This window comes from Amblyraja radiata, chromosome 7, assembly GCF_010909765.2.
Source record: "Amblyraja radiata isolate CabotCenter1 chromosome 7, sAmbRad1.1.pri, whole genome shotgun sequence".
NCBI classification, from domain to species: Eukaryota; Metazoa; Chordata; class Chondrichthyes; order Rajiformes; family Rajidae; genus Amblyraja; species Amblyraja radiata.
This window is the reverse complement of record NC_045962.1, coordinates 38,288,433-38,312,516: the sequence shown is the minus strand read 5'-3', so window position 1 is coordinate 38,312,516 and position 24,084 is coordinate 38,288,433. Positions and strand designations below refer to the sequence as shown.

Below are 24,084 nucleotides of genomic sequence, written 5' to 3'. Positions count from 1 at the left end.
AATTTTCCTTCGTAGGGACTAATGTGAAATGATCAGTTAAAATCTCAGCCACGTCCTCTGGACCCACAGATTCATATGTCATCTTGTTCGGTATTGTCAACAGGCCAAATTCAGATTCAGATTCAATTTTAATTGTCATTGTCAGTGTACAGTACAGAGACAACGAAATGCATTTAGCATCTCCCTGGAAGAGCGACATAGCAAATGATTTGAATAAATAATAATGTGTCCGGGGGGGGGTGATTGGCAGTCACCGAGGTACGTTGTTGAGTAGAGTGACAGCCGCCGGGAAGAAGCTGTTCCTGGACCTGCTGGTTCGGCAACGGAGAGACCTGTAGCGTTTCCCGGATGGTAGGAGGGTAAACAGTCCATGGTTGGGGTGAGAGCAGTCCTTGGCGATGCTGAGTGCCCTCCGCAGACAACGCTTGCTTTGGACAATGGAGGGGAGCGAGGAACCGGTGATGCGTTGGGCAATTTTCACCACCCTCTGCAATGCCTTCCGGTCGGAGACAGAGCAGTTGCCATACCATACTGTGATGCAGTTGGTAAGGATGCTCTCGATGGTGCAGCGGTAGAAGTTCACCAGGATCTGAGGAGACAGATGGACCTTCTTCAGTCTCCTCAGGAAGAAGAGACGCTGGTGAGCCTTCTTGATCAGAGTTGAGGTATTGTGGGTCCAAGAGAGGTCATCGGAGATGTTGACTCCCAGGAACCTGAAGCTAGAAACACGTTCCACCTCCGTCCCGTTAATGTGGATGGGGGTGTGCGTGCCGCCCCTGGACTTCCTGAAGTCTACAATGAGCTCCTTGGTCTTCTTGGAGTTAAGGGCCAGGTTGTTGTCAGCGCACCATGCTGCTAAGTGCTGGACCTCCTCCCTGTAGGCCGACTCATCGTTGTTGCTGATGAGGCCAATCACCGTTGTATCATCTGCATACTTGATGATGGTGTTAGTACCATGTACAGGTGTGCAGTCATAGGTGAAGAGGGAGTAGAGGAGGGGGCTCAGCACACAGCCCTGTGGAACGCCGGTGTTCAGGGTGAGGGTTGAAGAGGTGTGCTTGTCTAACCTAACGGACTGGGGTCTGTTGGTTAGAAATTCCAGTATCCAGTTGCAGAGGGAGGGGTCGATGCCCAGGTTACCGAGTTTGGTGATCAGTTTTGATGGTATAATGGTGTTGAATGCTGAGCTGTAATCGATGAACAGCATTCTTACGTAAGTGTCTCTGTTGTCGAGGTGGGAGAGGGCGGAGTGAAGTACCGTTGAGATGGCATCCTCCGTACTCCTGTTCTTGCGGTAGGCAAACTGATAGGGATCCAGTGTGGGGGGTAGGCAGCTTTTGAGGTGTGCTAGGACCAGCCTCTCGAAGTACTTGGTGATGATGGGGGTAAGTGCAACTGGGCGGAAGTCGTTGAGGCTTGCCGCAGTGGAGTGTTTTGGCACTGGCACGATGGAGGTGGTTTTAAGGCACGTGGGGACAACTGCTTGGGCAAGTGACAGGTTGAAGATGTCAGTCCAGACGTCTGTCAGCTGCGCAGCACAGGCCCTGAGCACGCGCCTGGGGATGCCGTCAGGGCCAGCAGCTTTACGTGCATTAGTCCTACTCAGTGCCACGTATACGTCGTAGGGGGTGAGTGTGAGGGGTTGGTGATCGGCAGGTGGCACAGCCTTGATGGCTGTCTCTAGATTGTCCCTGTCGAAGCGGCCATAGAAGTGATTAAGCTCCTCAAGGAAGGAGGCGTCGCTGGATGTGGGGGTGGTGTTGGAGGGTCTGTAGTCCGTGATGGCCTGGATGCCTTGCCACATGCGTCGGGGGTCGGAGTTGTTGTTGAAGTGCTCCTCAATCCTGAGCTTATGGCAGTGCTTGGCCTTCTTGATGCCCCTCTTCAGGTTAGCCCTGGCTGAACTGTAGGCTCGAGCATCGCCTGACCTGAAAGCGGTGTCCCGTGCTTTCAGCAGTAGCCTGACCTCGCTGTTCATCCTTGGCTTCTGATTCGGGAATATGGTCACCTGTTTGAGGGAGGTGACACTATTGATGGTGGAGTTTATAAAGTCCAGAACAGAGGATGTGTAGGAATCAATGTCCGTGTGGGAGTCAAGGGTGGCCTGGGCTGCAAACGCCTTCCAGTCAGTGTTTCCAAAACACTGCTGAAGTGAGAAGTCCGCTTCCTCTGACCAGACTTTAACTGTCCTCACAGTTGGTTTAACCCGTCTGATGAGTGGGGAGTACTTAGGGAGCAGGAACAATGAGACGTGATCAGACTGACCAAGGTGGGGGAGGGGGATGGCTTTGTAAGCTTCAGCCATGTTGGTATAGACTTTGTCCAGTGTCTAGTCTACTCTAGTGGGGAAGGAGACATGTTGGTGGAATTTGGGGAGTACAGTCTTCAGGTTAGAGTGATTGAAGTCACCCGCAACAAATGAAGGCTGCCTCGGGGTTGTGCGTCTGTTGATTGCTAATGGCAGTATGCAGCTCTTTCATTGCAAGCTTGGCATTAGCATCAGGAGGGATATAGGCTGCAGTCACAACAGTGGAGGTGAACTCTCTGGGCAGATAGAACGGTCTGCATCTAACCAAGAGGAACTCAAGGTTAGCTGAGCAGTAACTCTCGATGATGGTGGAGTCCATGCACCATGCTTTATTTACATAAATGCACAGACCCCCACCTCTGGTCTTACCGGAGTCTGATGTCCTGTCCGCTCGGAGTAAATGACGCCCCGATAGCTGGATGGCGCTGTCAGGAACGTCAGTGTTGAGCCAAGTTTCCGTGAAGATCAGGATGTTGCAGTCCTTGATCCAGTTGTGGGAGATGATCCTTAGCCAGAGTTCGTCCATTTTGTTTGCCAGTGAGCGCACGTTGGCGAGGAAAAGGGCTAGGAATCGCTACCCTGTGTGGGGCTAGCTCTAACCTGGCCTTTAACCCACCTCTGCGTCCCCGGCGGTGTTTTCGTACGCGTCGCCGTCTGTTGTTGCTTTTGGTCGGCTGAGCTGGCTTGGTGCGCGCTGGTGTTCTGCTGCTCCGTTGCTCCGCGTCTGCGTCTCCGTGGCTCCGCAGGCGGTCTTCAGCCCCGCGGCTCTGCTGATGGTCTCCAGCCCCGGGGCTTACCTGGCGTTCTCCAGCCCAGCGGGTCGGGTGGCGGTCTCCAGCTCCGCGGTGTTCTCCAGCTCCACGGGTCGGGTGGTGTTCTCCAGCTGCGAGGGTCAGGTGAGCTCCACGGGTCGGGTAGCGTTCTCCAGCTCCACGGGTCGGGTGTTGTTCTCCAGCTGCGTGGGTCAGGTGAGCTCCACGGGTCGGGTGGCGTTCTCCAGCTCCACGGTGTTCTCCAGCTCCACGCGTCGGGTGTTGTTCTCCAGCTGCGTGGGTCAGGCGAGCTCCACGGGTCGGGTGGCGTTCTCCAGCTCCGGGGCTCACCTGGCGTTCTCCAGCTCCGCGGGACGGTTGAGCTCCGCGGGACGGTTGAGCTCCGCGGGTCGGGTGAGGGCCGTGGGTCGGGTGAGGGCCGCGGGTCGGGTGAGGGCCGATGGTCGGGTGAGCTCCGCGGGTTGGGTGAGGGCCGGTTGGGCTCCGCGGGTCGGGTGAGGGCTGAGGGTCGGGTGAGGGCCGCGGGTCGGGTGAGGGCCGCGGGTCGGGTGAGGGCCGCGGGTCGGGTGAGGACCGAGTGTCGGTTGGGCTCCGCGGGTCGGGTGAGGACCGAGGGTCGGGTGAGGGCCGCGGGTCGGGTGAGGGCCGCGGGTCGGTTGGGCTCCGCGGGTCGGATGAGGACCGAGTGTCGGGTGAGCTCCGCGGGTCGGGTGAGGACCGAGGGTCGGGTGAGGGCCGCGGGTCGGGTGAGGGCCGAGGGTCGGGTGGGCTCCGCGGGTCGGGTGAGGACCGAGGGTCGGGTGAGGACCGAGTGTCGGTTGGGCTCGGTGGGTCGGGTGAGCTCCGCGGGTCGGGTGAGCTCCGCGGGTCGGGTGAGCTCCGCGGGTCGGGTGAGGGCCGAGGGTCGGGTGAGGGTCGGGTGAGGGCCGAGGGTCGGGTGAGCTCCGCGGGTCGGGTGAGGGCCGGTTGGGCTCCGCGGGTCGGGTGAGGGCCGAGGGTCGGGTGAACTCCGCAGGTCGGGTGAGGCCACTGGTCGGGTGAGGACCGAGGGTCGGGTGAGGGCCGAGGGTCGGGTGAACTCCGCAGGTCGGGTGAGGCCGCTGGTCGGGTGAGGACCGAGGGTCGGGTGAGGGCCGCGGGTCGGGTGAGGGCCGAGGGTCGGGTGAACTCCGCAGGTCGGGTGAGGACCGAGGGTCGGGTGTGGGCCGCGGGTCGGGTGAGGGCCGCGGGTCGGTTGGGCTCCGCGGGTCGGGTGAGGGCCGCGGGTCGGGTGAGGGCCGCGGGTCGGGTGAGGGCCGCGGGTCGGTTGGGCTCCGCGGGGCGGGTGAGGACCGAGGGTCAGGTGAGCTCCGCGGGTCGGGTGAGGGCCAAGGGTCGGGTGTGCTCCGTGGGTCGGGTGAGGGCCGCGGGTCGGTTGGGCTCCGCGGGTCGGGTGAGGGCCGCGGGTCGGGTGAGGGCCGCGGGTCGGGTGAGGGCCGCGGGTCGGTTGGGCTCCGCGGGGCGGGTGAGGACCGAGGGTCAGGTGAGCTCCGCGGGTCGGGTGAGGGCCGAGGGTCGGGTGTGCTCCGTGGGTCGGGTGAGGGCCGAGGGTCGGTTTGGCTCCGCGGGTCGGGTGAGGGCCGCGGGTCGGGTGAGGGCCGAGGGTCGGGTGAGGACCGAGTGTCGGTTGGGCTCCGCGGGTCGGGTGAGGACCGAGGGTCGGTTGGGCTCCGCGGGTCGGGTGAGGGCCGAGGGTCGGGTGAGGGCCGCGGGTCGGGTGAGGGCCGAGGGTCGGGTGAGGGCCGCGGGTCGGGTGAGGGCCGCGGGTCGGGTGAGGGCCGAGGGTCGGGTGAGGGCCGAGGGTCGGGTGAGGGCCGCGGGTCGGGTGAGGACCGCCGGGTCGGATGGCGGTCTCCAACCCCGCGACTCACCTGGCGGTCTCCAGTCGGGTGCTCTGTTGCTCTGATGAGCTCAGAAGGAAGACGGAGATCGCCCAGAAAGTTGTTGCAGCCGCAGGAACCGAAGTCCAGAAGTTCCTGTCGGCTGTACGAGATGGATACAAGACTGCTCCGAGTGAGCAGCCTTGAAACAGGTAAGGGGATCGTCGCTATTTTTCCCATTCTAGGGAGACACAGGGCGTCATGGTGTGGCCGCGCTGCCGCCATTTTGTAGAGTAGAGGAAGAACTGCATGGTCATATTAACAAAGCATTATTATGGCGGAATTCAGCTTCCTTCATTAATTGAACAGAAGAGGTTGATGAAGGCTAGGTGTGTTTGATGTCAAATACAATGAAACCGAGCTTGATTATTCAGTATACAAAGCACAAGATATTTTACCCTGTAACTACGCTAAAATTAAATCATCACATTTGGAAGGAAGATTCTTCATTCAGATGTTCATGAAAAGAAAATACCCATTGGGGAAAAAAGAGATTCATTATTTCCTTTTTCATTAACTTGCTAAACAGGCACCGTCAACCGCTACCTCAGTGGCACAGATTTGCTGACTCAACATGCTTGTTTGTTCTTTAATTTTCCAGGGAAGTCCAACAGCTCCGTCCAATCATCCGGAACTCCCCAGGGGTGAAGTTGGCTGTCCAGGCATTTGCTGCTCTAAACAGCAACAACTTTGTACGTTTTTTCAAATTGGTTAAGGCAGCCTCCTACCTCAGTGCCTGTATACTGCATCGTTATTTCAAACAGGTATGGCTAATCACCTGCTGAGCTGTGAAATATTAATTTATAAACTATAAACTAATGCATGCTAGAGGAGTTGTTTGATTGTCAAAGAAGGATATTGAAAGTTTTTTTTCATTTAGTGGTCTTGTGATTTGCTTTTTATCTGTGAGAGCTTTGCCTCAGAACAACCACCGCCTCGAAGCAGAATGTATTTGTTGCTGGCTTGTCACTGAGTGAGAATTATAGCAAAGGGGATCTTGCTTTTGAGCCTGTTCACGCCCAACTTTACAGAGAGAATACTGACTAAACCAAACAGAGAATACAATAATGACGGCCCCTTCTGCCAGCCCTTGACTCAGTCAATTCTTCCTGAGTTTTATGAGTAGGTCATAATGAGTGAATATAATAAACTAATTTTTTAATGACTTTTTGAACTATTAAACATATGTAAAAAGGCTATGTTTATCAAATGCTAATTTGGGTCCCTTACAGCCGGAGATGAAAATTTATAGAGGGAAATCAGGATAAAGGAGAGAAATTCAACAGACTAAATAAGGAACTTGGGGTAATCATTAGCTAAAAAACTAGCACAGGAGAAACATAGAAACATAGAAATTAGGTGCAGGAGTAGGCCATTCGGCCCTTCGAGCCTGCACCGCCATTCAATATGATCATAGCTGATCATCCAACTCAGTATCCCGTACCTGCCTTCTCTCCGTACCCTCTGATCCCCTTAGCCACAAGGGCCACATCTAACTCCCACTTAAATATAGCCAATGAACTGGCCTCAACTACCCTCTGTGGCAGAGAGTTCCAGAGATTCACCACTCTCTGTGTGAAAAAAGTTTTTCTCATCTCGGTTTTAAAGGATTTCCCCCTTATCCTTAAGCTGTGACCCCTTGTCCTGGACTTCCCCAACATCGGGAACAATCTTCCTGTATCTAGCCTGTCCAACCCCTTAAGAATTTTGTAAGTTTCTATAAGATCCCCTCTCAATCTCCTAAATTCTAGAGAGTATAAACCAAGTCTATCCAGTCTTTCTTCATAAGACAGTCCTGACATCCCAGGAATCAGTCTGGTGAACCTTCTCTGCACTCCCTCTATGGCAATAATGTCCTTCCTCAGATTTGGAGACCAAAACTGTACGCAATACTCCAGGTGTGGCCTCACCAAGACCCTGTACAACTGCAGTAGAACCTCCCTGCTCCTATACTCAAATCCTTTTGCTATGAAAGCTAACATACCATTCGCTTTCTTCACTGCCTGCTGCACCTGCATGCCTACTTTCAATGACTGGTGTACCATGACACCCAGGTCTCGCTGCATCTCCCCTTTTCCTAATTGGCCACCATTTAGATAATAGTCTGCTTTCCTGTTTTTGCCACCAAAATGGATAACCTCACATTTATCCATATTATACTGCATCTGCCAAACATTTGCCCACTCACCCAGCCTATCCAAGTCACCTTGCAGTCTCCTAGCATCCTCCTCACAGCTAACACTGCCCCCCAGCTTAGTGTCATCCGCAAACTTGGAGATATTGCCTTCAATTCCCTCATCCAGATCATTAATATATATTGTAAATAGCTGGGGTCCCAGCACTGAGCCTTGCGGCACCCCACTAGTCACTGCCCGCCATTGTGAAAAGGACCCGTTTACTCCTACTCTTTGCTTCCTGTTTGCCAGCCAGTTCTCTATCCACATCAATACTGAACCCCCAATGCCGTGTGCTTTAATTAAGGTGCACTGAAAGGTGATTACTTCCCAGATCTGATGACGCACATTCTATAGTTTTAAAGGTGGCAGTGGAGCTGGTAGATGCACTTAATGTCATATTTTAACATTTCATAGATTTTAATTCGTTGTCAGGTAGCGAACTGACCATTCAAGAAAAAAGAGGCAAGATTCAACAAAAACCCTGCCATTCAAGAAAAAAAGAGGCAAAAAGTAGAGAACTATAAACTTTAGGGTAATACTGGAGTCTATTTTTAAGGAAGTAGTAACTGAACACTTAGGAAAACATAGCAGATTCATGGTCATAAGTGATAGGAGAAGAATTAGGCCATTCGGCCCATCAAGTCTCTGCCATTTTCAATCATGGCTGATCTATCTTTCCCTCTCAATCCCATTCTCCTGCCTTCTCCCCATAACCCCTGACACGTTCTTATCTATGTATCTATCTCTGCCTTAATATTCATTGACTTGGCCTCAACAGCCTTCTGTGACAATGAATTCCACAGATTCACAACCCTCTGATTGAAGAAATTCCTCCTCATCTCCTTCCTAAAGTAACGTCTTTTAATTCTGAGGCTATGACCTACGGCCCTAGACTCTCCCACTAGTGTAAACATCCACTCTATCCAGGTCTTTCAGTAGTCGGTAGTAACAGTAAGTTTCAATGTGTCCCCTCATCCTTCAGGAGGAGATGGTCAGATTCCTTCTCCCAGAGCTGAATTAGTAGGCACTGGTTTAGGATGAAAGGTCGAAATTTGAACAACACGTTTTTCACACAGCTGGTAGTAAATATCTGGAATGAGCTGCCAGAACTAGTAGAGGCCGATGCAATTACAAGTTTAAAGGACATTTGTACTGATACTTGGATAGGAAAGGCGCAGAGAGATATGGGTCTAATGCAGGCAAAGAAGATTTGCATAGATAGGCATTACAATCACATGAACACGGTAGGCTGTAAGGGCTCACCAGTGCTGTATGATTCAATGACAGAAGAAATGTCTTCATCTGGAGGGTAGTGAATCTTTGGAATTCTTTGTCCAGGAAGTCTGTAGATAGATTTTATAGGTGTCAAGGAATATAGGAAACATCCTGGTAAATCTTCTCAATCCCTCTCCAGAATGTTAATTTAAAATCTGGATCAATCTTTTTCTAATGGTAGGACACATTTGGGAGACTGTATTCCCTATTTTTGTTCATTTATTGCTGTGATATTGTGAGGAGCCTGGGGAAGTAATACAGAGACAAATAAATTTTGCATCTGACGGCTGACTTTTAACCAAGCATGAGGGTGATCCTCTGTGATGGCCTGCTGAGTGCTACTGATCTGCCTAGCTGATGTGGATGAAAGCTACTCAGACAGCATTCTTCCACAATGTATGATTGTTTTTTGTTTCAGGTTCGTCGTGAAGCTCTCAAAGCTTTGAATGTTGCTCTCACGGTGAGCTCTCAGCGATCCACAATGTTTCCAATGGATACTCTTGTTAGAATGCTGCTGTTTAAAGACTGTGGAGAAGCAGCTGAATTTGCTAGGGACTATGGACTAAGTGTGAGTGATTGGTAAGTTTCAGAAAGAAACCAGACATTAAAACTATCTATATTTCCAGTTTTTACCATCTGTATTTATCAATTTGTTGTTTTATAACTGTGGAATATGCAGCTATTGTGTTATTTTGAGGTTAAAAGAGATTGTATGAATGCTGAAATGGTAAATCATCCTGGATTATCTTGTGGTCTGTTACTTCAATTCTTTGCATTGCTTGTGTAATGGACTCTCCTTGCCTTTAGACTTCTAGTCCTCACATGGTGCTCAATATTGAAAAGCTCAACTGATCCAATTTTCATCCTGAAACCTCCAAATGATCGCGTTTTACCACAGACACTTTGTCATTTGGGTATTTGGGCCAAACCAATGTTCATGATTTACCTGAGTCTCCATAATCATATGCAACCCTAATGTTCTAATCTTCCCTTAAATTTGCCTAAACGTCTCCTGTAGAAGCTATTTTCAAATTCTAATCGCTATCTGGCTTCCACTGAATTCTCTATTAAATTCATTTCTGACATTTTTATTGCTCATGATTCCAATCTCACTCAAAAAATATTCCTTTGTGCCTGCCTGATCACAGGCAACCTGACAGGGAGTGTAGGAACCGGGGCCCTGGTGAGTGGATGGGGAGCGTGGGAACCAGGGTCTGGATGTGAAAAATGCAAAAACAACAGGTGTCAGGTGTTGAGATTTCCAAATGGTTAGATGGCAAAGAATCTGAGCATTTAGGTACCTAACAAATTGCTACTACTCCACACCTAGCTTTATTATCTTGACTTTTTTTAGTCAACTTATCTATTTCCCTGACGTTCTTATTCTGACCCTTGTTTACTATGGATTATAATTTCAAAGACTTGTGGAAGTTCATTGATATTATCTAGCTAATGTAATACTTTAAGGCTATGATCATGAATTATTTTTGAATCCTAGCTGCACATTCTTTATTTTTTAATTCCTAGGTTATCCATTTGCTCAATAATCCCACCATCATTCTTGTGAATGATGCCAAACTAAATTGTTTTGAGATGTTTGGATCTTTTTCATTTCCCTCTCCCTTTGTTAATTCAGTCTTGATTTCCGTTGCTGCTTAATTGCTTCATTTGACTTTTTTACTACTCTTTATCATCCCTTTTTATTCTTTCATTGTATTGTTATCAATTTTGATGTTACTACTGTTGTGTATGTTCAAGTTCGTTACATTTATTATCACATGCACCAATTGGTACAGTGAGATTTGAGTTACCATACAGCCATACGAATAAAAAGAACACAATACACGATAGAATTTAACATAAACATCCCCACACAGCAGAATCAACGTTTCCCACTGTGAGGGAAGGCAATAAAGCTCAGCCAACTTCCTCTTTGTTCACCCGTGGTCGGGGCCTTTGAGCCCTCCGCAGTCGCAGCTACGGCGGCCTGATGTTCAGGCCCTCTTGCCGGGATGATCGGAACTCCGACGTTGGAACGGAGAACACTCTCAGCGGCTTGGAGTTTCCGAATCGGCCGCTTCCTAACTGAGGCTGAGCTGGTCAGAGATTCAACGCTGGCGACCCTCGGCAAAGGATCCCAGGACTCCGCGATGTTATATCAGCTACGCCCCGCGGCTAGAAACTCCGCAGACCACAGCTCCATGGTGTTAAACAGCAGGCCCAACACTCCGGAGCTTCAACACGGCGATCCCCAGTAAGGCATCGTCCAGCTCCGCGATGGAATTCAGTGCTGTGCCGCTGCTGAAGCTCTATCCAGTCTCCGGCAGGAAAGGCCGCGCCAATCCAGATGGTAGGCTGCGAGGCGAGGGGAGGGGGGGCGAAGCTGCGACTCGGAGAAAAGACGCATCCTCGACCAGGAAGTGACTAAGAAAATGGTTTCCCCCTCCCCCCCCCCCCCCCCCCCCCCCTTCCAAAACCATACTTTTAAACAGACTAAAAATAACAAAAAGGGTGAAATGACAAACAGACTGCTGGCGAGTCCTTGCCCAATAGTTTGTTCTTGTCTTTTCGTGAAATTTTGTTTTGGACTTAATTGTCCACGTTAAATCTCTTGTGTGTTCAACATCTGCTCACCATTTTTTGTATTTGTTCCCTATTGGATTCCTGAGTTTAGCTATTTATTACTTTGTTTCTGCGTAGCTGGGCTTCTTTAGAATAAAGGTACTTTGCAATGGGAATTACAATTTAGTTTGAAAGAATAACATAGATTGTGCAAATAATTGGATCTACTCTTGAATTTATAACATTTAATATATTTCAGGTGTGTAGAATTGAATCGATCAACATTATGCGATCCAGAATTTGTACTGTTGCCCAAAAAGTCCTTATTTATTGATCAGAAACGGACTACTCTCATTGGTGAAGTTGTGAATGGGAGGCAGCTTCCACTCTTCATACCCCATGTCCCTATTTTGAGCTTTGACCGTCAAGGGCAATACATTGGAGAGTGCTTTGAGCCAAGCAATGTGGGCCGGAAATTGCCTCCACCAGGTGTGTACAAAATTGTCAGGATATCATTACTTTTGTTTTATTAATGGGCCTGTCCCACTTGGCGATTTTTTTAAAGCAACTGCCGGCGATTGTCATAGTCATAGCAGGTCGCCGAAAAAACGGCAACAATCTACGTCATTCTGGCATTACGTCAAGCTACGCTCATTGGCGTCAAACTAGTTGAAAATGTTGAAAATTTAGCGGTGACCAGAAAGATGCTACGACTTTTTGCGTGACTGAGGAGACTACTCCCGGCGACCACCGGCGAACATGTGGCGACAAACTAGTTGCCTGTAGTTGCGAAAAAATCGCCTAAGTGGAACAGGCCCATTAAGTTGTTGTGAGCAAATGAAGTTAATTTGGGAGGTAAAATTGAAATCTATCCTGATTGACCCCGAATGCATCTTTAAAGCCCACAAGCAACTTTGTATCAATACAATGTCAGATTGGTCCCGACCCGAAATGTCTGTCCGTACCCTCCACAGATGCTGCCTGACCCACTGAGTTCTTCCAGCACGTTATGTTTTGCTCAAGATTCCAGAATCTGCAGTTTTTTAAATTTTATTTTACCTTTTTTATATGGTACATTATAATTTTACAAATTTTACAGTATTCACCCCACTCTCCATCTCTCCCCCACCCAACTCGCACCAGCTTCTCGTTTTCACCCAACAGCTAACCATGACCGGTTTCCTTTATCATTGTTACTTTTTTTCATATCTTTCATTCATTGTTCCACATCATCATCTATATCTCTCATTTCCCTTTCCCAAGACTTTCATCTGAAGTAGGGTCCCAACCCGAAACGTCACCAATTCCGTCTCTCCAGAGATGCGGCCTGTCCCACAGAGTTACTCCAGCTTTTTGTGTCTACCTGTAATGATAAAATTTAGACTATAAGTGATTTCTGTCTAGGAAGGAACTGCAGATGCTGGTTTAAGCCAAAGATGGACACAAAAAGTTTGAGTAACTTACCGGGTCAGTCAGAATCTTTGGAGAAAAGGATGGGTGCTGTTTTCGGTTCGAGGTCTGGTCTAAAGAAGGGTCTTGACCCGAAACGTCACCTATTCCTTTTCTCCAGAGATGTTGTCTGACTCACTGAGTTCATCCAGCTTTTTGTGTTCTTTGACTAAATATGACTAGACTAAGTGGGACCCATTGGGTCCCAGCATCACACGGTCCCCCAACGCAATGTTCCACCAATTCCAATATTGGTGGCCAGTAGGGGGGGGGGGGGGGAGGCTTTCTGGAGCGCTAGTATAGGTGTTGTGTGCTGAAGGGACTGGTTTCCAGAGGGCTAGAATGGACATTGTGGGCCAAATGGATTCTTGGGCTGGCGGCTCAGTCATTCAAGCCTGTTGTGCTGGCAGCTCACTCACGGCTGGTGGGCTGGCAGTTGACTCACGGCTAATCCTTGAAATTCTATTTCAAGATGGGTACAAGGCCACCAAATTCAAGTGCAGTTTCATACCACTTCAAGCAGGGTGCAAGGCCACTAAAGACAGCGAGTCGTGACCTATCCCTCCCCCATCTTGCAGAGACTGAGCCACGCCCACACTGCAGGGTTGTATAGCCCCTCCCCCTCCCACCAGAAGGGGCGTGGCCTTCATGGCGTGATTGACAGGAGAGAGAATCTCAACATTTTTTAAACACTAATAACTTTTATTTTTCATCGATGGGAAAAATCCTCGGCACCTGATGAGCGGAGGGGGTCTCTGAGTAAGATGGCCAAAAATCAGTCGTACGTGGTAGCGTTTTTTCTAAAATCAATATAAAGCGCAAACAGGAAGTGGTCAAGATTAAACTTTTAATTATATATAGCAGGCAAGGCAGCTTTAACACTTTCAAACCAAAGGCAAGGCAGCTTTAGCACTTTCAAACCAAAGGCAAGGCAGCTTTAGCACTTTCAAACTGAAGGCAACGCAACTTTAGCACTTTCAAACTACATTTTCAAACCACATTAAAGGCACTGACAGGTCAGTAAAACCACTCAGTTTAGTAGACATGTGTTCAGTGTTATTCACAGCTCAGACTGAGAATTGCGACCTCTCGCTCCTCCATCTTGCAGAGAACTGAGGCACCTCTACACTTCCGGGTTTTATAGTCCCTCCGGAAGGGGCGTGGCCTTCAGGAGAGAGAATCTCAACATTTTTTTTAAAACAAATAACTCTTATTTTTCATCGATGGGGAAAAATCCTCTTGTCCTGCGCAGCGGAGGGGGACTCTGAGTAAGATGGCCAAAAATCACAGCCGTAAGTGGCAGAGTTTTTTCTAAAATCAATATGCAGAGCAACAAGAAGTGGTCAAGATGAGACGTTTAGTAATATAGATTGTCCATTTTGTTGCCTGTTTTCCAAAATCCTTACTCAAATACCAACGTATTGGTAATAAGAAAGAGATGCTAAACCAAGGCTCGGGCTTCCACTTCAAGGGGATGTTAGTACAGGTGCACAACCTTTTATCCGGTGTTCCGGAAACCGAAAAACTCCGAAAACCGGCCATTTTTTCCAGGATGTCGTCTGCACACCAAAGCTCGCGTTTGGCGCCAAACTTGACCCGAAACGACCCACGGTCAACCCAGGTCTGTACTACTGTAGCGGCTGCCTCCTCCCCGGAGACCGGGGAGACACTTAAACATCTGTAAATCATTGCTTAAATATTAGTCAGTTAGTTTGGAGGGCTTTTATGTGAAGGGGGGGGGGGGTAAAGGGGGAAACTTTAATTCTTAGTCCCCTACCTGGTCGGAGAGGCGGGGAGCGGTCAATGCCTTACCGGGTCGCCGTTCAGTAAGCTCCGGAGCGCTGTGGCCGCCAACTCCCAGCTGGGGCTGCGGGCGTCCGGCCGCGGGCGGCGCCGGTTGGAGCACCGACCCCGGCAACTCTACCCCTGGCTGCGCGGCACTCCAAATCCAGCGCCGCCCGCGACCGGACGCCCGCAGCCCCAGCTCCGCGAATGTTGGGAGTCGGCGGCGTCGCAGCGCTGGGATACCAACGGGGAGCGGGCAATGCCTTACCGGGTCGCCGTGCGGTAAGCTCCGGAGCGCTGTGGCCGCCGACACACAACATGTCAGCGGCCACAGCGGAGCTGGGGCTGCGGGCGTCCGCAGATTTTGGATTTGGAGCGCCGCGCAGCCAGGGGTAGATTTGCCGGGGTCGGAGCTACAACCGGCGCCGCCCGCGGCGACCCGGTAAGGCATTGCCCGCTCCCCGTCCAGGTAGAGGACTAAGAATTAAAGTTTCCCCCTTCACCCCCCCCCCCCCCCCCCCCAACCCATCACATAAAATCCCTCCAAACTAACTGACTAACATTTAAGCAATGATTTACAATGATTCCCCGGTCTCCGGGGAGGTGGCAGCCGCTCCAGACTTTTCAAGCCGCCCGCGCTACCTACCTAATCTACGCTAAAAATCTTCCATTCGGAAATCCGAAAAATTCAGAAAGAGAGAGAGTTACAAGAGAGTTACAAGGTGTTGTAAGAAAGATATGGACCAATTTGGTGGATGAGTTTAAAGTGCAAATCAGCCATGGTCTAATAATACAAGGAGCTAAATGCCCTCAAATATTTAATTACTACTTTGGGCAGGGTATCCTGTTTCATGGTTAATTCTCAATCAGCATCACTAAAAACAGGATACCTTGCCATCACTACATTGAAAGTATGACCTCATTGCTTGCCATTTTTCCTACAGTGCAAGTTCTATCTTTTGAATTAACATACAGCGCTTTAAAGTGCATTACTAGATAATTTGGATGTGGAAGGTGCTATATGAATTCCTTTATTTTCAACTTTTTTCATTTTGGTTTTTTTTTCTCTTCACTTCCGCCCCCTCTTCCCTTGTATTTCTCATCCTTCTCTTCCCTCCAGTTTAGATAGCGATTCTAGTGTGCTGTAAGGTTGTGATAGCTTGGACCTGAATGGCAATTTCTAAAAAAATTCCTACAGTTCTGTGTCAAAATTTGGGAGATACTAATTTCATTAATAATGCCCAAGCCCAGTGGCTTAGAGGTATGTTTAAACAAGGCACTGGTTTTGTGCTGTTTATAGTAATTGTGAAATGGACTTGCACCGTAGCTTTCAACAACTATATTTTGTTTTGACTTCAGATGATCATGAAGCAGAACCAAAAGTTGAACCTCCACCTGTAACATTATCCACAAGTAAGTAAAGAGTTTCTGTGAATTAGATTTTAAGGCAATAAAACATGGATTTGGGTAGTATTTTGAGGTGAGATTTTTGCACCTAGTAATGTCATAACTGCTCAGGATACCCAAAGTTTTGAATTAATCTAGATGTTAGTTAAATGTTAAGCTGACAATATGTGAAATCACCGTGGAAGATCAGTTATTTCCTTTTCCCAAGTAATATCTCCTTGACGTGGAAACAAGGAACTGCCAATGTTGATTTACACAAAAGGACACAAAGTGCTGGTATAATGTAGCAGGTCAGGCAGCATCTCTGGAGAACATGGATAGATGATATTTTGGATCGGGTCCCTTCTTCAGACATATCAGCTTGGCTCTCCAGTTATTGATAGAACTGCATTGGGGCTGTGTACTGTCCTTTTTGTTATGCCATACGGATGAAAGGTTCTTCACTAAAATGTGAGAAGTTCAGCATTAAAATGGTAAAATTCCAGTGTAGTTCGTTTTACCTTGTATTGTTCCCACCAGTACTTGCATGAATGTTATTGCAGCATGAAATGCTTATTGTAGACATAGAACAGAGAAGAGCACAACACAAGAACAAGCTCTCTGACCCATCATGCCTGTGCCAAAGATGATGCCAATCTAGCTAATCCCATCTCCTGTCAAATTTTAGGAGCTAAAATTCTCCTTCATGCAAAACATTAACCACTAATAGTTTAGATTAGAAAACTGGAACAAAGGATCATGGATATACACAGGCCATACAATGTCAGTGGAAAGAGATATTCAGCATTTTGTGTATATATTCGGTTTAAATCTGCAGTTCCTTCCTCCACTTAATATTTTTGCTTGATGATCATAAAAACCCAATAAGTCATTGTAATACTTTTTGTCTCCATTTTCTGTTTTTGTTCTTCTTTTGCCAATTACAGTATTGCAGTCTTGGTGATAAGAGTGGACAATACAGCAAGAGTGCTGCAATGAATTGCAATAGCATTTTCCAGCTGATTCGAATTCAAAAGCAAATTTGTGTTGGATTTCAAAAAGTGGCTGATTAACTGTGCTGAGGAAAATTTTAGTTTTTAACACATCTTTGTTTTCTGTTTTATCCTATTTATTTGTAGCTGTACAACTCAAAGACCAAATTCCTGCTCAAGAAGTACTTCCTGTTGAACAGCTGCCTCGGGCACCACCACCACCACTGCCACCACCACCACCACCACTTCAGATTCTGCCTTCTCCAATAACTTCACTGTGTGTTGCCCCACAGGTGCCCAGTGCACCTCCACCAAAACCGCAGCCAACCTATTCTGAGAAGGTACAACCTGGATAAATTCAAATCATCATATGGGGGGTGGTTCGTGTGTATGTGTGACGCTGCAGGCAGCCCCACCCCCCCCGCAATCTGAATGTTTGGATCACTGTGTCCCCTTTTTCAATATTTATTTTCATTGCTTTCAGATGATCGTTGATGTGGTAAAAGACTTGGTCAAAGATATGATAAAGGATGTTCTTCGTGTGGAGTGTAAAGAAGTGGCTAAAGCAGGAGCAACGTTTGCTGCTGAAGCTATCAGGTACGTTGCTGTGATAAAGTTCCCTATTTAAAACAGACAACCACACAAAGGGTTAAAGGTAAACCAAGCCAAGCTTTACTTAATTCGTCATGACGGGGACCAGTATAGAGAGTTACCAATACACTCAGTACTCCCGAGCAGCCACCCAAAGATACAGTGTTTTACAATTTCTTATATACTCTTGAAGTCAAGTAAATGCCTTAGTTGTTTTTCCAAAAACTACTACCAAGAAGTAACTGCTGACGTCTGTTCCAGTGACTATTATCTTATCTTCTGCAGAGCAGCGATCTATGTATGTCAATAGACAATAGGTGCAGGAGTAGGCCATTCGGCCCTTTGAGCCAGCACCGCCATTCAATGTGATCATGGCTGATCATCCCCAATCAGTACCCCGTTCCTGCCTTCTCCCCATATCCCCTGACTCTATTTTTAAGAGCCCTATCTAGCTCTCTCTTGAAAGCATCCAGAGAACCTGCCTCCACCGCCCTCTGAGGCAGAGAATTCCACAGACTCACCACTCTCTGTGAGAAAAAGTGTTTCCTCGTCTCCGTTCTAAATGGCTTACTCCTTATTCTTAAACTGTGGCCCCTAGTTCTGGACTCACCCAACATCGGGAACACGTTTCCTGCCTCTAGCGTGTCCAAACCCTTAACAATCTTATATGTTTCAATGAGATCCTCTCTCATCCTTCTAAACTCCAGAGTGTACAAGCCCAGCTGCTCCATTCTCTCAGCATTTGACAGCCCCCCATCCCGGGAATTAACCTTGTAAACCTACACTGCACTCCCTCAATAGCAAGAATGTCCTTCCTCAAATTAGGGGACCAAAACTGCACACAATACTCCAGGTGTGGTCTCACTAGGGCTCTGTACAACTGCAGAAGGATCTTTTTACTCCTATATTCGATTCCTCTTGTTATAAAGGCCAACATGCCATTCGCTTTCTTCACTGCCTGCTGTACCTGCATGCTTACTTTCATAGACTGATGTACAAGGACCCCCAGATCCCATTATACTTCCCCTTTTCCCAACTTGACACCATTTAGATAGTAATCTGCCTTCCTGTTTTTGCTACCAAAGTGAATAACCTCACATTTATCCACATTAACCTTCATCTGCCATGCATCTGCCCACTCCCCCAACCTCTCCATGTCACCCGGCATTCTCATAGCATCCTCCTCACAGTTCACACTGCCACCCAGCTTTGTGTCATCTGCAAATTTGCTAATGTTACTTTGAATCCCTTCATCCAAATCATTGATGTATATTGTAAATAGCTGCAGTCCCAGCACCAAGCCTTGCGGTACCCCACTAGTCACTGCCTGCCATTCTATAAGGGACCCGTTAATCCCTACTCTTTGTTTCCTGTCTGCCAACCACTTCTCTATCCATGTCAGCACTCTACCCCCAATACCATGTGCCCTAATTTTACACACTAATTTCCTATGTGGGACCTTATCAAATGTTTTCTGAAAGTCCAGGTACACTACATCCACTGGCTCTCCCTTGTCCAGTTTCCTAGTTACATCTTCAAAAAATTCCAGAAGATTAGTCAAGCATGATTTCCCCTTCGTAAATCCATGCTGACTCGGACCGATCCTGTTACTGCAATCCAAATGTTCGGCTATCTCATCTTTTATAATTGACTCCAGCATCTTCCTCACCACCGATGTCAGGCTAACTGGTCTATAATTCCCTGTTTTCTCTCTCCCGCCTTTCTTAAAAAGTGGGATAACATTAGCTACCCTCCAATCCTCAGGAACTACTCCAGAATCTAAAGAGTACTTGATCCTGAGTCTATAGAACATTGGAAAATTATCACCAATGCATCCACGATTTCTAGAGCCACTTCCTTAAGTACCCTGCGATGCAAACCATCAGGCCCTGGGGATTTATCAGCCGTCATTCCCATCAGTCTATCCAACACCATTTCCTGCCTAATGTGGATTTTGTTCAGTTCCTCCATCACCCCAGATCCTCTGGCCACTACTATATCAGGAAGATTGCTTGTGTCCTCCTTAGTGAAGACAGATCCAAAGTACCTGTTCAACTCATCTGCCATTTCCTTGTTCCCCATAATAAATTCACCTTTTTCGGTCTTCAATGATCCAACTTTGGATCCTAAGTCCCATTAGGGTCTTGTTACCCTTACAATTCCTTAGTTCTATCCATACTGACTCCACATCTGTTTCAATGTCACCCCTTGCAAGGGACTGAATTTAATTCCTCACCAACAGGGCAACCCCACCCCCTCTGCCCACCTGTCTGTCTTTTCGATAGGAGGTTTACCCTTGAATATTCAGTTCCCAGCCCTGGCCCTCTTGCAGCCATGTCTCAGTAATTCCCACAACATTATACTTGCCAGTTTCTAACTGAGCCTCAAGCTCGTCCACTTTATTCCTTATACTTCGTGCATTCATATACAGCACTTTGACCTCCGTATTCACTCCCCCCCCCCCTCGCACCGTTCACAATTGGCCCTGACCTTACGCTGTTGTCCCTTCTCGAACTTTTCTTCCCATTAATTCGAGAATCTTTTGTAATTTTTCCTGTAGTCACTTCCCCTTCAACTCCATCTTTATACTCCCAATTTGTCAATCACTCCCCCCCACTATTTAGTTTAAACCCGCACGTGTAGCCCTAGCAAACCTGCCTGCCAGAATGTCAGTCCCCCTCCAGTTAAGGTGTAACCCGTCCCTTTTGTACAGGTCACCCCTACCCCAGAAGAGATCCCAGTGGTCTATAAATCTAAATCCTTGCTCCCTGCACCAGCCCCTCAGCCACACATTCAGATCCCCTATCTTCCTGTTCCTGTCCTCATTAGCTCGAGGTACTGGAAGCAATTCAAAGATAACCACCCTAGAAGTCCGACATTCCAGTCTACTTCCCAACTCTCTGAACTCATGTTGGAGAACCTCCTTCCTCTTCTTCCCGATGTCGTTTGTGCCTACTGCACAACTACTGCCGGCTGTTCACCTTCTCTCTCTCTCTCTCGAGGATGTTCTGAATTTGGCTCGTGACATCCTGAACCCTGGCATCAGGGAGACAACAGACCATCCTCGCATCTCGTCTGCCACCACAGAATCTTTTGTCCGCTCCTCCGACAATGGAGTCACCCACCACTAGGGCTCTGCCCGACGTCGGTCTCGCCGGTCGAGTCCCATCTCCAGGATTGGAGCCACCGACGTGTCCGCCGCTCGGACTGGAAACATCGTCTCCCCGGACAGTTCCCAAGAGGGCGTACCTGTTTTCATTAGGCACAGCCACCTGGGTCTTCTGCACTCCACGATTTCCACCCTTTCTCTCCATCACACATCTTGGTTCTTCCCGTATCCTCGGCGTGACACCTCACTGTAGGTCCTGTCCAGGAAACTGTTGTTTTCCCGGATGGCCCTGAGTTCATCCAGCTGCTTCTCCAGTGCCCCAACTTGGTCCTTTAGTAGCTGAAGCTGGACGCACTTGCCACAGTTGTAGCAGCCAGAAGCTCCATCTGTGTCCCTGGGCTCCCACATTCTGCAAGCCTCACACTGTCATCTGCCCCGACGTGTTCACCACGTTCCGTCCTCTCGAGCTTTATGCGTAGTCTCCTCGCCGAAGACTCTCGAGCCAAAGACTCACACTTTACTCACAAGGCCGCTCCCTAAGAGCAGTCTTACTTATATTGACTGATAAATTGCCTAATTACCCGTTTACCAATTTACAAACCAAATTCCTCAGTTTTAAACTGTTTTCCCCCTTTGACTCATTTCTAACTCTCCTCCCACTCGGGCTAGAGCCAATCACTGCTTTTTCCTGCTTCTCTTTGCTGCTGTTTCTTCAAAATCGACGGAAGCTCTGAGCGGTTAATTGCCCCCATACGAGGCACCAGCAGTATTTCAGTTTTCATCTACATGATATATATATTTCCTCTGTCAGTAGTTTTAAAGCTACATAAGTAAGAAAATAGAAAATGGTCAAGTATCCCATCACGCAGGGTAACCCAAGCTAATAGCCATTAACTCTTTCAGCTGTTCTGTTTGGGTAGTGATAAGAGGTAGTAAGCTACCCGGTCTTGCAAATTGCCAGAGGATTTAAACTGTAGAATAAGATATTAAGTTTGGTGTAAAATGGATGTTACATTTATTGATTGTTGGATTTGGGTATAGCTATTAATTATTGCCCAGTCTTATTTGTTCTTAAGCAGGTGGTGTTGAACCATCTCCTTGTGGTTTTGCATTGGTAAAGGTGATATTGACATCTTGTTGAGAGGAAAAGAGATGCAGCAAGTCTGGATGGTAAGGTGCAGGTGGGGGTGTTATCAGATCTCTGCTGCCTTTGTCATCCTTGGTAATAGAGGTTGCAGGATTGGGAGATGTTGTCAGAATAATTAAACAGATTAGTGTTTTCTTTGGTATTTACTGCACCAATAGTGATGGAGTGAATGAATGTGTAGGGCAGTAGATGGGTTGCAAAACATGTGGGCTACTTTGTCCTGCAGGTAGTTGAGCTGTTTGAGAGTTTTAGAGCTGTCCTCATCCAGGCAAGTATACTATATTCCATCACACTACTGCCGCATGCTTTCATATGGTGGAAAGGCCTCGGGATATCGGTATGTTAGTTACTTGTCACAAGATATATGTAGCCAGTGACCTGCTCCACATAGTGCTTGAACTGGAGCCTGTGGGGATTTAAGTCAATGTTGGTTCTTGGGGGATTTGATAGTGGAAACGAGGCCACAAACAAGCATATTCTTCAAAGATGTCCTCATCCAGGCAAGAGGTATGTTATTTTCTGAGAAGTTGCAAATGGAATGAAATAATTACCAGATTTGATCAACTGTGCTATAAAACATTTGCTTCAGAAATATGTAGCACTGCATTAAAATCAGCTAAAAATGTAGATTGTTGCAGCTGGATAGCAATCAGTGGGCAGAAGAATAGTTTTGAGAAGTCAACTGGTGAGGGAGAAACAGAAAGCTTCCCCTTTCAAGGTTAGTGCTTGTCCGAATGAGCTTTAATCTGCATTGTATATTTTACATCTGCTGTTTGTCTAAAAGTTTAATTCTGCCACAGCTGGGAAGCAGGATCTGTTCCATTCCCTTTTCAAAAGGAAAACAAAGAATTATTGTGACAAGGTCCGCTTTTAAGGTATCCCTTGGTTTTCTCAAGGTGGTCATTTTTATCTTGCTAGCATGTCAAACATGTCCACTGAGGAATTAATTGCAGAAGTTACCACCGAGATGCTGAAGGAAACTTCATCTGAAGAAGTTCTGGCAGAAAAACAGAGGATTGAAGATGAAAAGCAAAGGATTGAACAAGCCAGGTGGGTAGTGACATCTTCACAATCTTTGTTGTTTCTGAACTTTTGAGCATCCCATCTTTTCTTCATTCTGCTCTGGTCCTGTCTGCCTAGCTTACACCTGTGGAATTCCTTCCTTAAAACTTGCTGCTCTCCTGAATACTGGTTTCTAAAACTTAGCATTATAACCAAACTCTTGGTAACTTGCCCTAGTATATCCTTGCGTTATTTGTGTCAAATATTGCGGAATAAATTTTGTGACATTGGGTGTTTTAGCACTGCTTTATAAATCTACATCTGTCAGCAGATATGAGTGTGGTGGCTATCTGCTGTCATTTACATCTGCGACTTGGATTTTTAGATGTTCCAGATGCAGGTCCTGTGCAATCCAGATGCGTGTACAGTGTTTAAAAGTGATTTCTGTTGAATGTTTTCTGTGTGTTGCAGACGGAAGCAGGAATGGGAATTGTGGAAGAGCCGCTACAGTCAAGCACTGTGTGATGAGATTACAGATCAAGTTGTGGAATACTCTGTTAGAAAATGTGCAACTCATGAGCTGAGGTGATTATTAACAAAGTAGCTTTGGAGACCAATGTAGTGTGAAATGGTGCCACATGAGCAGAGTTTGTGATCCCTGAATCCCGGTAGGTAGCTGGGTGGGAATACGGAATCAGAGTTTGGATAAGTCTTTAGGTGTGGTTGCAGGACAACATAATGACCTCAAACAATGATATGACATTACTTGTCCTATGCTTGCAACCATACACACAGGGAAGTACACAAACCTGTTTCACGTGCAACACTGAATGAACAAAGCAGATAGCTTGGTTTATTTTGTCCAGGCTGGAATGGTTTGTGGTCCCAGAGTTCTTCATTATTTTCAAATAATTTGACATTTCTTGGTAATTGAATGGACACTGTTCCAATGTACAAAGCATTGTCTTGTGCATTGCTTGTGAGGTCTTTGTATGCCCAGCTTGCTACCTTTCGTCTTGTATCTCTAGTATATTTTACCTGCACAAATGAAATAATGTTTGTCATTCCTGAGCAAAACCTAATTAAATCTAATGGAAGATTTGGAGCATTGCCTGGCATGTAAATCATCTCAATCTTAATATTAGCACAATTGCCTATCAATATTTCCACATTTATTGAATCCTTTTTTAAATTAGGGGAGCGGGTGTTAATGATAAGGACAAAATGTAATATCCAACCTTAGAGAGCCTTGAGAATGCCACTGCTTTCCATGTAACAAAGATGCCCCATAAAGAGTTCCTAATTTGCCCCTTTTAAGGGGCAATAACAGTATATTTCCAAGTGGGCAAGAAACACCACCAAACTCTTCTGATTTGGAGGGGAGTTTGCAAGTGGTGAATTTTCAGTGTGCCTTCTAAACTAATGGTAGAAGTTTGAGAGTTTTCCACGTTCCAGTGAAGAATAATTAACTATAAAGAAACTGAAGTGTATTTTATAAACATTGAACATACAGCCAAGTTATGTTGATGGTGAATGTTCTGAGTGGCTGATGGGATTCCAATCAAGTGGATTGCTTTATCCCAGATTATGTCAAGTTGTTTGGAGATGC

The 24,084-nt window shown here is 47.4% G+C and overlaps 1 protein-coding gene across 2 annotated transcripts in view; it reads left to right on the top strand.

The window, feature by feature from the left end:
- LOC116975306 (minichromosome maintenance complex component 3 associated protein) overlaps window positions 1–24,084 on the top strand; it is a 64,131-nt gene that overhangs the window by 17,446 nt on the left and 22,601 nt on the right. For both annotated transcript variants that reach the window (XM_033024224.1, XM_033024223.1), the window contains exons 9-16: window positions 5,602–5,764; window positions 8,871–9,031; window positions 11,274–11,503; window positions 15,608–15,661; window positions 16,774–16,967; window positions 17,111–17,223; window positions 22,392–22,523; window positions 22,947–23,060. In XM_033024224.1, the coding sequence (XP_032880115.1) occupies window positions 5,602–5,764; window positions 8,871–9,031; window positions 11,274–11,503; window positions 15,608–15,661; window positions 16,774–16,967; window positions 17,111–17,223; window positions 22,392–22,523; window positions 22,947–23,060 (1,161 nt within the window). The remainder of the gene's footprint in view (window positions 1–5,601; window positions 5,765–8,870; window positions 9,032–11,273; window positions 11,504–15,607; window positions 15,662–16,773; window positions 16,968–17,110; window positions 17,224–22,391; window positions 22,524–22,946; window positions 23,061–24,084) is intronic.